General features: G+C 34.2%; 3 protein-coding genes across 3 annotated transcripts in view; 1 reads left to right on the forward strand and 2 right to left on the reverse strand.

Annotated features, from left to right (window-relative positions):
• The window catches only part of LOC128991335 (neurobeachin-like protein 1), a 423,043-nt gene that overhangs the window by 105,859 nt on the left and 302,761 nt on the right, over window positions 1-14,423 (forward strand). The window lies entirely within an intron of this gene.
• On the reverse strand, window positions 1,470-3,576 carry LOC128991359 (cuticle protein 7-like). The gene is made up of 2 exons (XM_054414165.1): window positions 3,544-3,576; window positions 1,470-2,079 (listed from the first exon to the last, which is right to left on the reverse strand). The coding sequence occupies exons 1-2, from the start codon at window positions 3,553-3,555 to the stop codon at window positions 1,579-1,581; spliced, it is 513 nt and encodes a 170-aa protein (XP_054270140.1). The 5' UTR covers window positions 3,556-3,576; the 3' UTR covers window positions 1,470-1,578.
• LOC128991360 (cuticle protein 19-like) lies at window positions 9,709-11,921 on the reverse strand. The gene is made up of 2 exons (XM_054414167.1): window positions 11,896-11,921; window positions 9,709-10,313 (listed from the first exon to the last, which is right to left on the reverse strand). Exons 1-2 carry the CDS (start codon window positions 11,905-11,907, stop codon window positions 9,819-9,821), a joined length of 507 nt encoding a protein of 168 aa, XP_054270142.1. The 5' UTR covers window positions 11,908-11,921; the 3' UTR covers window positions 9,709-9,818.

The raw sequence follows: 14,423 nt of genomic DNA on the forward strand, positions 1-14,423 counted from the left end.
TCGCACAATAAGATATATGGATTAGTTAGGATTCAGCGATTAACTTGAACATGGATGTTGTCACACTTATTTATATGTGGTTTATATATTTATATATTCATATATTTATTCACAAAGATTATATAAAAATCGGATGACAGGTGTGGTCTGTAGCTCAGTGCACATTTACACACACACACACACACACACACAGACAGACTTCGATAACCACTTTTTTTGGTTCAGGGGGACCCAAAACGGATACATCCACTCAAAACTCGAACACGAATGTATAAGGGGAGAAATTAAAAATAATTTCAGTGTCTTTTAACCATTATACATAAACTCTATCCTACTGAATTTTCAAGGAAAATAATTTTTGTATAATTTTTTGCTGTGATATTGTAGGGTTTGCGAGGATAGTTACTCACTTCCATAAAAGCCCTTTTTCTCATTCGATATAAACCTTTTTAAGTTACGTTAAAAATTAAATTCCTGTCTGTTGTGGTGTTTCTGAACATAATTTGCTTTCCAAACTCTCTTAATAACTGTGATAATGATAAATGTCATCAAATAATATTTCATTGACCTAAATTCCAGTTTTAACTAGTTTAAATATGTCCACTGTTATCAAAATTTGTGTGTTGTGATTACATCTTAAGATTGTACGTATCGGAATGTTACAAGAGCCCTGTGAGAATCAACAATAAATATAGATTGTACTTCTTTTAATCTATGGTAGCTATTACAAAATTTTTTTAGAAACCATGTACCTTTGCATACAAGCTGGAGCATGAAAAATTGTTTTTCACAATTTAAGTTGTGGTAGTGCTAATGATAGTGGTCGTGGTTTGTTAATAAAAACGCATCCTTTTATGGCTTAAAACACTTTCTCCTGGAAAACTACAAATTTCGTATTGTTTTCAACTCATGTACGTAATGCTTAGAATATTTATGATTGTCGTGATGGAATGGCCAACATGGTCCAGATGCTGCACAACAATTAACAAATTTTAGTTCAAAAGGTAAACTACAAAATCTTGAACATCAGTTCTATGGAGACTGAACAGCAAATAAACACACGACTCCCATTGCCACCATCATACCACTGTTACACAACCTTCTCTTCAACAAGTGCTGCAACCACGTAAATACAAAAAAACAATCTACCACACTCTACTCTGCACGACACGACACTGGTCTTATGACACCTCTAGTCTCGTGATGCCACTGCTACCTATCCAATTAGTTTCTTGACTAATATTGACTCAGAACTAGTTTGCACTGTGACTTGTATATCGTATCAAATTATAGAGGTAAACACAGTTAGACAAACCTGCTTATTAAGCATTGTTCTTCAATATAATACATTTTTCAGGCCTTACTTGTAAAGAATCATGATTATTGTTAATCTTAAGCTTTTTAATATTACCCGTTTGGCATGGTTCCCCAGATAAGAAAAGATGTGAATAAACAAAAGGAGAAAAATAGATATTTTAAGGTTTTCTCTTTTTATTTGGCAGGTATAAAAATATACAACTAATGAGATGTCATATTTACAAATAGATGAAGATGGAGAATTTAAATATTCTATAGTCCTTAGTACTTCTTGTAAGGCGCAGGTGCGGGGTAGGCGGGCTTAGGGTACGCTGGTGCGGGAGCGTAGGGCTTGGGTGCGGGGTAGGCAGGAGCTGGGGCGTAGGCGGGTGCTGGGGCGTAAGCGGGCTTGGGGGCGTAAGCTGGAGCGGGAGCGTAGCCCTTGGCGGGTTCCTTGGTGACAACAGCCTCGAAACCGTATCCGTTGTCGGCGTAGGTGACGATCCTCTTGGTGCCGTCGGGCTCGTACAGCTCGTAGACTCCCTTGACGTAGTCTCCGTCGCGCTCCTCCTTCTGGCTCTTGATGTCGTAGGTGCTGTCGTCATGGACGGCGTACTCGAAGGCGTACTTGGGGTAGGCGGGCTCAGGCTCGGGGTACTTGGGTGCGTAGGGCTTGGGGGCGTAGGGGGCAGGTGCGTAGGGAGCTGGGGCTGGGGCGTAAGGCTTGGGTGCGTACTGCGGGGCAGCAGCGGCAACAGCCAGCAGGCAAGCGGCGGCGAAGATCTGAAAATGAAAACAAGACTAGGGTAAAAAAATTGAACATTTTGCAAATTTATTAGTTTGTCTTGGTGTGCAATATATATATTTAATCACTTTGAACAGAGTTAGTTGAACGTGGCCTCGCGAGATCTGAGAAATATTCTGATTGTAATCATATATTTGAATTTTGTTAAACTACTAATTAAATATTATTGTTAAAAATGCATACATTTTTTACCATTTGCACTCATACCATTTGACTTAATACAACGTCTAACCCTTTTCTGAGGGTTATTTTGTTCAAATATTATAAATGCCCATCGTGTTCCCTTATGTAATAACTCAATATCAAAATTGTTTACTACTGTATTTATATTACTCTCATTTCTATTGTTTTTCGCTATCTCTTTTAGACTACATCAACTCATGCGATATTATGTCCGCAAACTATGAAATTTATTTATAGCCCTAGTGCTACACCCCGGGGATGCGTATTATTCTTTGCGTACTCGTTTTAGCTGACGACCTGTGTGTAATTGTCTCTCGATTAGCTAAAATAGCTTGGTAATCGTTTGAGCCCACATTTCCTTAGCATACACATTTGATAGTGTCTGAATCAGTTCTTAATTGTTAGCTCTATGACTTCGAAGGCTAATTGAATATTGTATCGTGCGAGCGATTTTTAAAAGAAAACGTATGCCGTATGTATCTTATTAAAATAACGAAATAAAAAAAAAACATTATGAAAAACATTATATAAATTCACGATAAAAGTTGTACAGAGTATAATTTTATTGTGAATTTATTATAATTATTGTTTTATGACTTTCAAAAACTTTGTACTTGATCTTTATTGATAAAGACTAGTTAAAAACAAAAAGGAAGAACCTGAGGTAAGAACATGTTCATATTATCTTACTCAGTCATCAGTTGTAATTTAATAATGATAATAATAATTGTTGGTAATGGATTGTGTACTGGGCCAAAATAGTTTATGTATTGTAGTTACTAAGCATTTGTACTAAGCATACTGGTTTAAAAAGGTTTATGTAAAAGTATTTTTATATAATCTTTGTGATTAACAGTAAAAGCATAAATATATGTTTTAAGTGTTATAAGGCGTTTCTTTTATTTACTTCCCCTATTTTTTTACAAACCAGATTTGTTTTTGACATTTGACATTGACACCGATAGGGGTTTATTAAACAAATTTATAATTGTAAGAAAGAACACGCCATCGTACTGGACGCATATCGGTATCTTTACATTTGGTAAGAATTTAAAACCTCTAAAAACTGTTTCTTTGTGATTAAATAAAATGACAGAAACAAAAATATTAAAACCCTTCAAAACTTTACTTACTCCAAATAAATATAGACCTAGTTTACTTAATCTGATAATACTTAAGCTACACTTCGTATCCTTTACGTCGCGCTTAAACTAACACACTGTTCACTGATAATCACTCCACAAGCACTGTTCACCCACCTTGAAAGCCATGATCACAGTTGTGCAGTACCGTATGACACCCTGCTAACACCGGCCGGTATATATACTTAGGGCTTTAGGCGGTCAGGGTGGGGAGGGGGCGCGGCCTTTCACCATTCGCGAATTTTGTTCACGTGAAACCCACGAGGACATAAAGATCTAGGTTAGTTGGTCCATTGAGATATCATGATCTGGTTTTGGGCTAGTTTTCTATAATTTATTATTGATTATTTGCATATGTAAATCGTTTTCTATTACAGTCTACTACATGATATTAACATTTCAATTTTTTCTAAAGTCATGATGAAATGTAATTTACCTATGTTACAGAACTTAATGTTTTCGTTCAATATCTGGGGTAAACCACAAACATTATTAACATATACAACTTTTGTGAAATAAAAAAAACCTGTACGATGGTAAAGTGTATGTAACAAATCTTTTCACAAAAGAAACCAGATCTAGATGTGCAGGGAATGCCAACAGGTTTCCGAAAACGTTGGACGCAAAAAGAATAAATATGTAGCATTTTTACGTGCATCCTAACATAATATTTCTGGTGCAATGCGCAAAATACGCTTATAAGGTCTGCGTACTTATTTCAATTGTGTACTACTTTATATTTTTTAAACAACTTACTGATACAACATATATTCTTACTTTGATATTACCTCATATTTTCATGAAATTATATTACTCCACGCATTTTATTCAGCATAATTTTGTCTACACATTTCAGAATGTTAATGGGTTTGTTATACGTGTTCACAACATATTAACACATTTTTTATATTCACTCATTTTTCAACCTTAAACTTTCACCAAAATATCTAATGGCTGTGCTCAACAGCCTCATGTTCCGAGAGATATTAGTGCTTTCAACTGTAATGTAGCCTACATTTGATCATGTATCATTCTCTTTTTGTCTCACAATATACAGCACTAAAAGTGTTCTTAAATATCACATTTGATAATACCTATTATGGTCTTGATAGTTTGTTGAAGTTTATTGGCTCTGATAACGTTGATGCTAACTGGTTTTTATAATGAAATGTAAAAAATGCATAATCAGTAAATAATTGATTCTAACTAAGAAGAGTGTAATAATATATTTCGTACCTTGGGCCGAAAATGAGGTTTTGCCGGCTCGATACGAAGTCGAGAACTTAAAACGATCGAGAACTGCAAAATCATTTCGGTCCGTTTTACGAACGCTATTTTCACCACACTATAACCAATTACCACGATTCACCACAATAATAATGCTCACTGATAGTCAACACAACTTTGAGGATATGTGAAGAAATAATTTGAGGAATCAGCAAAAATAATAATGAATAGTTGCTAGGCAACGGTGACAATGAAACAATTCTATTGCAATGCTATGGATACTGATTGTGTATATAATATGCATTCATGTTTTAAGAAAGAAATTGGTCAGCTGATTTTGTGGCCCTAGGGATTTGAAAACTTCCTCGGTTCCTAAATGAAAATGACAGCTGGCATGGCCAGCAAAACGTAACTTTCAGCCACCAATTAACTAATGTAAAACATCTAAAAACATCATGGTATGGTGAAAATGTTCTTTGGATATATATATATAAAAAAACAACATGATAATTTGTATAAAATGGATATTTAAAATCGATTTGCTTTATTAAAGAGTTGAATTTAAACTGAGAGAAGTGCAAAACTAAGATCCATCAGACACAGAGTGTATTATTCATATAGGACAAAAACACCTGGGATAATACGGGTTGGGAGTTTAAATGATATATCTCTACTTCGGTGTTTAGGTAAATTTTTCTGTTTGGTTTATAAAAAATCCCTATCGCGAGAAGAAACGTTGAGAATGCATTCTGTCCAAGATAATTTCATTTGGCATTTTTTAAATACGTTAATTACTAACGGCTAATCGTAAAGATCAAAGCAAACAACTTCACACATTCCAAAATTAACCCAAGAGAACTCCGTGTAAAGAGAACTAAACAATAGAAAAAAAAACTTGATTTGGTTAGTATTAAACTTGCTATCAGTCGTAATTACTTTTAAAGTAGCTAAAATGGTGAACTAAAATCGCATATAAACATCTAAGTAAGCCTAAAACAGCGCAGTCATGTAGGCCATTGTCAGATGCATTAAATACATAGTCAGCCTTTCACCAAGGACTGGCTGATTCAACTTTTAAACTCGTTACACTTTGACCACCAGCAGAATGAAGAAACTAGCGAATAAGGATAATTTGTTTGGAATGTACTATAGTCTTATTTATTGAAATACACACTTTATATCAACTATCTATGTATGTCATACGGCTAAAGTCAAAATAATATGGACTAGTGTACATGTTGCTCGAATTCGAACAATTGCAAAGTATTACAGAAGTTATTTCAAAACGAATAACAGTCATATTTACATTGAATTTAAAAAAGTCATCTCAGAGATTACCGGTGTGTAACTCAGACCATGTTTATCTTCGTTATTGATAAACCTAAAGCATTCCGGCCGGTTTTCTCTTTCTCAAAATGCCTCGCTGTACATGCAACACAGGTCATTGATGGATGGCCAATTGAGAACGAAAAGTCGTTTTGGGGTAGTGTTAGGGCGCATTTGTAACCTAATAGTTGAGATTGTCCAGGGTCATGTGCTGACTGTGATGAGTTAAGCATATACGCGCCACTGTTCTGTAGCTGCGGTCGTTATCACGATCACGCCTCCTGTCTATGTTTCGCAACGATATAAACAACTCATGTAGTTCTTTACATCGTTGATGTTTCGTTGTCGACGCGTCGGAGGTATTAAAAGAAAAAACAACAAATAAACAAATTATAGCTACCCAAAACAACGATAAATGCACAAATTTAAGTTACAATCATGCTACACGATCCGTCATAGCGACACAAAACAACGATAAATACACAAATTTAAGATACAACCATACTAGCACGATCCGTCTTGGAGGTTATGTTAACATAAACTCAAATAGTAAATAAATGAACTCAATGCGTTTCATTGAATTGAAAAATAAATAACAACTGCAATTAAATTATGCAGCTGATCAAAATGTAAACAATTATGTTAATCAAGGATAACATTGAAACTTTCAAAGCCACTGGGGCAGAGCCCAAGGGACTTTTTAAAAAATGGCCAGTTTACAAATCTACGCGACACGCTCTTTCCAATGAGACGTCAATAGATAAAATAGGTTAAGAAATGGCTGAGGAGTTCAACCGACAAAGTTTCTTAGCGTATTAATTATATAGATTTTAGAATATTTTAAACAAATTGAGCCAAATTGAACCTGATGGGTAATCTATACTGTATATTAAATTTTAAAGAATGTCTGAGCTATATACGTGGTAGAGATGTCTAACGAAAGTTCATTGTCTGTATATATATCATCAAAAGAGAAACGAGGTAAATTTCCTTGGGGCTCTGCTCCAGCGACCTTTAAATATCCCTTCCCATGTTATTCTCATGGAGAAAAGATTTGTTTAAATTATAACTAGATGGATAATTTTACACTATCATTCGATAAAACACCTTTTAATATATAAATTGTATTTTAACGGTCACGGGTTATAGGGATTTACTGAATGTGTTAAAGTGAAATATTTCCAATGTATTTCTGATTTTAAAATTGATTTTCTACTGCCTGACGTCATATTTTACAACAATTTTATGAAATTTTATTCTAAAATCTTTATTTAATACAACTAAATTTTACTGCAGTAGAATCAAAGTTCCAGAAATAGGACATATTCCTAATGTACCCAGCTTTCTAAAGTTGAGACCTCAATCTAAACCAGTAGAACCTAGAACCTTTTCAAACCTAGAACCTTAAGGATGCACTCCCGGATAGTGTAAGACATGATCTTGACAAACTCGAACAAGACAAATTTATCATTAAAGTTGAATCATAACGTTCTAATACGAAATCTGTGGGAAGTCTCAATATTATCACAGCATCTCTTTATAATTATTCCTTATTGAGCTCATATCTATTGTACGGGTTGGTTTCCACCTTCTTAATCTTTTTAACCACATTCGCCCTTATTTTGTCAAATTCAAGACGGTAATCGGTTCATTAGATTATTGTCATCAACTTGTTTGATCATATTTTGAATTTTTGATTGTGTAATACAATCCACAATAACACAAGTGCAAAAGGACACGTTGCCGATATGAACCGTGTCCAGGTGAATTAATAGGGGTTTATAGCAATTGGATGGATTGAACTATTTATTTTTATGTAGAAATGTGTACAAGATTTGAAGAATATATAAGAACACGTTTGTGTGTGATTCACCTATTGTATACAAAATGACATCCTCTAAAAAAATATTTGTCATTAAAAAATCGTGTACATGACACCTTGAAATTTATAAACTGGGCATTCTTTGAAATATTACAGGTCCACGTGTTTGGCTAATTTACGAGGTTGGCACACCTGTTAACCTGCTGTTGCTTCATTTTTCTGAGTAAGCTTATGTAACTTTCTTTTTTCACTTAAGTCTTATTCTTGTCAGTTTCCTTTCACCTTCTCAGGTACATTTTTATGAACATCCAGGTTGTGTTCTAAAAAACATTTGTAATGATTTTATAAACAAACATGTTGGTTTTTGGACCACACAATTACAACATTTAGAAAGTTTGGACTGATTTCAACTTACCTGACTAAGGCATATTCTTCAACATAGCATTGGTTTATGTCGTACTAAAAAATTTAATGCTTCTTAAGAGTTAATTTTAATTTTTCTTTAACTCGATAATAGCCCACTTTAAAACAAAGAAGGATATTTAAATATGGCTATGGTATAACGTCTGACGACGTTTATACATAATACTGATGATTTTCGTATATGACACGATATATTTTTAGAGATTTTTGAAGTTGCAGTAGGTGCATTTTTCTTAAGAAAAACTAACTTCCAATAAAACCTAAAGGATACTTAGTTTCTTAAGAAACATTGAAATTGAGTTATAAAACACTCGTTTTGCAGACTAGTTTAAAGTTAGAAGCTTGAGACTTTCCTCAACCAAAATTTTTACGCATGCAGAAATAAAATTACAAAACAAATAAAATAAACCATTTGTTTTTGTTTGATTACGAAATAACAGAAATCAAAGGAGCAGTTGAAACGTGTAAACATGGTTTGTATTCATTCTATTATTCCCACTGAACTAAAATGTATAAGTTTCTATAATTTACAACATTACACACCTAGTCAACAATTAGAGCGTAAAGGAGATTATCCATTCAAGAGCTAAAAAAACCACAAGCTGTTGCAATTAAAAACCTGAAAATAAGTAGTATTGCAGTAAGGGTGGTGCCGAAAAACTAGGAAAAAGCGATGAGATTTAAATACAATAGAAAGAATATCTGGTAAAACTAGGTTTGTTTGATTCGTAATTTTGGAATAACTATCAAGAGCAATTGCCAAAATAAGTTGCCTTAAAACTAGAAAAAATACATGCTGGCTTAATAAGCAAGTATTTACTTGGGTGGTTAAATAATAAATATCTGAGAAATCACAATTGTTAGCCCAAAATGAGGAAAAGCCCTGATCGCAAGGCCTATTATTGCCTGGCCTGTACAAAGAAAAATCTTTATTTCTGAGTTATTTATTATAGGATCTTTTTGAAGTTGGCGTTGTATGAGAGGGAATTCCAAATGCAGAATAAAAACGTTTTTTTAATCCTCTGTTTGTTTGTAATTTAAATTATAAAAACTAAAATCGCCGTCATTTTGAAACCAAAAGAGTTTTTTTTTCCTTTTCTTGAGCATATAATAATTGCTTGATAAAATGATATAGCGAGTTTCTTTAAAGATATCTTAAATAGTTCTTGAGAAAAATTTTAAAAAATTAGTGAATGACTGGCTAACTAGGCATTGTTGGAACAAATGCTATTTATTAATTTTAGTTTTATTTTTATCAAATAAAGTTATTCCTTAGTTCTTTGTACTTTCTTAACCTGTAGGGACACCTTGTTCCTTGTACATTAGATGTGACATTTACATAAGTTAACGATTTCTATCGGATCTTTAAATTCAGGTATTTACTAGGAATAACATGTAGATTTTATGTACTCTGTCAGATATCAATTAGGCTAGCAGAATATTTTAATAGTGGCACAGGTTGAAATATATCACAACACCATAGCTTAGGTTTTGTACAAAATTGTATTTGGTAAAATATAAAAATATACAACTAATGAGATGTCATATGTACAATAGGATGAGGATGGAGAATTTAAATATCCGATAACAGTCCTTAGTACTTCTTGTAAGGCGCAGGTGCGGGGTAGGCGGGCTTGGGGTACGCTGGGGCGGGAGCGTAGGCGGGCGCTGGGGCGTAAGCGGGCTTAGGGGCGTAGGCAGGTGCTGGTGCGTAAGCGGGCTTGGGGGCGTAAGCTGGAGCGGGAGCGTAGCCCTTGGCGGGTTCCTTGGTGACAACAGCCTCGAAACCGTATCCGTTGTCGGCGTAGGTGACGATCCTCTTGGTGCCGTCGGGCTCGTACAGCTCGTAGACTCCCTTGACGTAGTCTCCGTCGCGCTCCTCCTTCTGGCTCTTGATGTCGTAGGTGCTGTCGTCATGGACGGCGTATTCGAAGGCGTACTTGGGGTATGCGGGCTCAGGCTCGGGGTACTTGGCAGCGTAAGGCTTGGGGGCGTAGGGGGCAGGTGCGTAGGGAGCTGGGGCTGGGGCGTAAGGCTTGGGTGCGTACTGGGCAGCGGCAACAGCCAGCAGGCAAGCGGCGGCGAAGATCTGAAAATAGATTTTTTTTAATAAGAATATAAGTATAATGAATCTTCATGATTATGTATATTCCATACGTTAAGTTGCACTATGTTTAGTTAAATTTGTTGAGAAGTTTTTTTTTCAATGAAAGCCTTTTAAACTTGCATTTTAAGTTCCTTTGCCCGTCTACATTAGACTCGGCCCTGTGCGTAGAGAGCAATGCAGGGGGTGAGTCGGTATTGTTCAACAGTTGATTATTATCATTGGAGGTCCTGGACGCAAAACCACGACGCTACTTTCTTAAATTTGTAGATCGTTCCGATACTGACCACTCAGTAGTGAAATTTTTACTGAGTCTAGTACTATTGTATGCTATTAATAAAATATATGTTGACCAAACCTTGTAATGATATTTAAAATTTAATCTAACACCAGTAAATTGTACCTACAACTATTTACGTAAGCTTAAGGTTTTGTCCATTTTAGGTTTTGCTGGCTCCAATTTTTTTGTTTGAATCTTCTTATTTTAAAATATATATTAAAATTGTCCAGTTATTTATATTTTTATCCAAGAATGTAATGCAATATCTTGCACCTGATGGTCTCTATGTTTTTTATTAAATATTTTCATTCTCATTCAAAAAATTTGAAAATCGTTTGAACCAATGTCTTTTATGTAATTTTTAATCATAATAATTGAACTCAAAGTAATGACGCACTTTAAACTCATCTACTTAAATTGTTGCATTAAATTAAACAACAAATTTAAATAAATCATCAAACCACCATAAGCAAATAATATAGTTGTTGGTTAGTTTTTTGTTTATTCCGGTTAAGAAATGTTTCATGACTCTTTGAAAACTGTATTTTAATTTTTGTTTATTAGGACTAATTCAAGTAATATGAATAGAAATTATTAAGTTTGTATAATAATACAACCTTAAGTTTTGTCGGTGCTATTGAGCAATACATCTTTTGAGCATATTTTTTAATTATATTTACAGCTAATATTTTTTTTTAATAAAAGATTAGCCTACTATTATTTTGATTGAAAAAACACGCTCTCAAACGTGCAGCTATGACTCAGTGAAAAATAACAAAATTATATTTTAAGCTGCTAGTAGTTTTATGTACCATTGCTTATGATACGTTCATGTGAATAACTTGGGATTAGTGTTTTAAATACGATGACACGTTTAGATTGCTAAACCATGCTTATCGATTTATTTCTTGCTAACCATTGACACTTTGTTCTAGTTCATCATTATTCAAAGGAGTGTCAATTGTACGAACGTTTTTTTTTCAATCACATTAAGTGGAACTCTTACTCACGCTGTCATGATAAAGGCAAACTTAAGTATTTTATTGCACCGCAAATTATTGTAAGTATATGGCATGTATAAGCCTGTATCTGTCATCATATTTGTCATTCGCTACCGTCCGCCGTTAAGTGCGATGCCTTAAAAATAATAATAACTTACTCTAAATAAATATATAGACCTAGTTTACTTAATCTGATAATACTTAAGCTACACTTCGTATCCTTTACGTCGCGCTTAAACTAACACACTTTTCACTGATAATCACTCCACAAGCACTGTTAACCCACCTTGAAAGCCATGATCACAGTTGTGCAGTACCGTATGACACCCTGCTAACACCCGCCGGTATATATACTTAGGGCTTTAGGCGGTCAGGGTGGGGAGGGGGCGCGGCCTTTCACTGTGTGCGAATTTCGTTCACGTGGTTTGCACGTGGAACTCTTGGGGACATAAAGATCTAGGTTAGCTGGTCCATTGAGATATCAGGATCTGGTTTTGATTTACTTTACAACTTTCGATTATTTGTTAGCATATATGATAATCGGATTCCAATTTCGTCTAGTATACAATATCAAATTTCATGAATTAAGTTTAAGTAAGTATCATTGAGCCCAATTTCCAATAGAAGTAGTCTAATAATTATTAATTTTACTCTAAATATTTATAAATACCTGGTACGTGTAGTTTTGCTTGCTATAGAAAACTATGCATTTTTCGACCAAAAAAGAGTAATAAAACTATTGTTTTTATGCTATCAGTTTCATTTGTGAAATTTTTTATGATAATCCGTATAATTGTTAAGAATTATTAGAATATTATTATTTATGTAGCTCAACTAGGATACACGATCAAATCTTGACAATATCAACATTATGGGTTGGTATAAAGGAACACAAGAATTTGTATTCACTGTTCACATTTGCTCTATCTTTAACCTCGAATCTGTGAAAACAAAGGAATCTATTTCTCCATATAGACTTTAAGATATAGTAGTAGCTTTCCAGTTCCAGTTCGTACCAGAACTTCATAGAATTTAACAGTTTTTGAGCTGAGCGAAGTGAAGTGGGCGAACCTCTTATACTACACTCCTCCTTTTGTTTTACAAATACTCCTCCTGAACGGCTGAAGTGATCTGCAAGACATTTAGCACAGTCATTGTAACTAACTATGGGAAGGAATAAATCTGAAATGGTACAAATTGGACCACAGGGTTTTTTTCCTACGTGAATTTTAACTACCATTAATGCAGACTTTGAATTGGTACTGCAAATAGGAATTCCATTAGTGTGAACCAAAGATACTACAGTATTGAGTTTGGATACTGCAAGTAGACATTTCTTTGACGCGAAGCAGACGTACCATTGTCTTTGGATGCTGCAAATAAGCACTCCATTTACGTAAATCAAAGAACCACTGACTTAGAATACTGCAAGTAGTCATTCATTTACGTAAACCAAATATACCATCGAGTTTGGATACTGCAAGTAAACAATTCGTTTACGTGAACCCGACGTATCATTGACTTTGGAAACTGCAAAATATTTATTCCATCTGCGAACCAGAAGTAAGCCTACCATTGACTTTGGATACTGCAAATACACATATAATTTATGGGAACCAAATGGACCGTTGACTTTTGATACTTCAAGTAGACTTTCCATTTATGGAAAGTAAATAAAAGAAACGTCTTATAACACATAAACATATATTTACGCTTATACCGTTACTCACAAGACGGTAAATATACAAAAAAGGTGGTAAGTGGTGATCGATTTCGATTGGACACTCTAATCATTATCAAGCCCAATAGGCGAACATTCATTGCACATTGAATTTTAAACGCCAATATTTTGATTAATCCTGCTTTGTACCAATTTTCTTTCGTACTGTTTACAAAATGTTTCCATAATAATTGCAAATTAGTTCATTCATTTAATTACTTTATTAACTGCATTAACTGTAGTTACATAAAAAAAACCAATAACAACCACGCCACAGAAAGGTAATATGTTAATCAAGTAGCATAACGAATTACTAAAATTTGTATATCAAACTTGTAATTTTAATGCCTAAAACAGCAAAGGTATATAGACCATTACCAGATGAATTAAATACATACGTCAATATTTTACCAAAGACAGACTGATTCAACACTTTACCCATTTAAATATTTTCAACTCATAACAGAACCATTAAATTAAAATTTACTACGACAGAACAACATAAACCAATAACCTGTTATGAACGCATGTTAATGAATGATAAGACCAACTTTAGAGCACGAGGTTAATTTCAGCTCTTGCTTATAATGTATAATGTATTGAGCAGCTCAAGCTACTCCTAGCGTGTATCTATAATCCTGTTTGATTTCGAATGAGAATATAAAAACCACACTTGTTGTAACCTTGCAGTTCGCAGATAAATCATGCTAGTAAATAATTACACAATATTTTAAAATGAAAATTTTTTTTAAACCCTGCTACATAGCTTCATCCTATTCATATCATATTCAGCATCTGTTCTTCATCTTGTATTCTGTGGTATGTAAACCAAAAGTAACCTTTCCATCCTATGGTGAAATCTGAAGCCCGCCTTTTACGTTTGATAGAAGCATTTCATACCAAAGGTGTCTCTGTTTATTTTAGATTTTACATTACGTTGTCAAGTAGCTCAGTAATGTATGCGGCTCATTTAGCCGCAGTAGTTACTAGAATTAACTAAAAACAAATTGCCACAGCACACTGCTGATATAAAAGTTAAAATAGGCTTCAGGTGATTAAAATAGTTAATCTACTAAGTTTTAAGTTTAAATCTA

Source organism: Macrosteles quadrilineatus, unplaced genomic scaffold, assembly GCF_028750875.1.
Source record: "Macrosteles quadrilineatus isolate MER2022 unplaced genomic scaffold, UCM_ALF_1.0 Scaffold_4__1_contigs__length_99947679, whole genome shotgun sequence".
NCBI lineage: Eukaryota > Metazoa > Arthropoda > Insecta > Hemiptera > Cicadellidae > Macrosteles > Macrosteles quadrilineatus.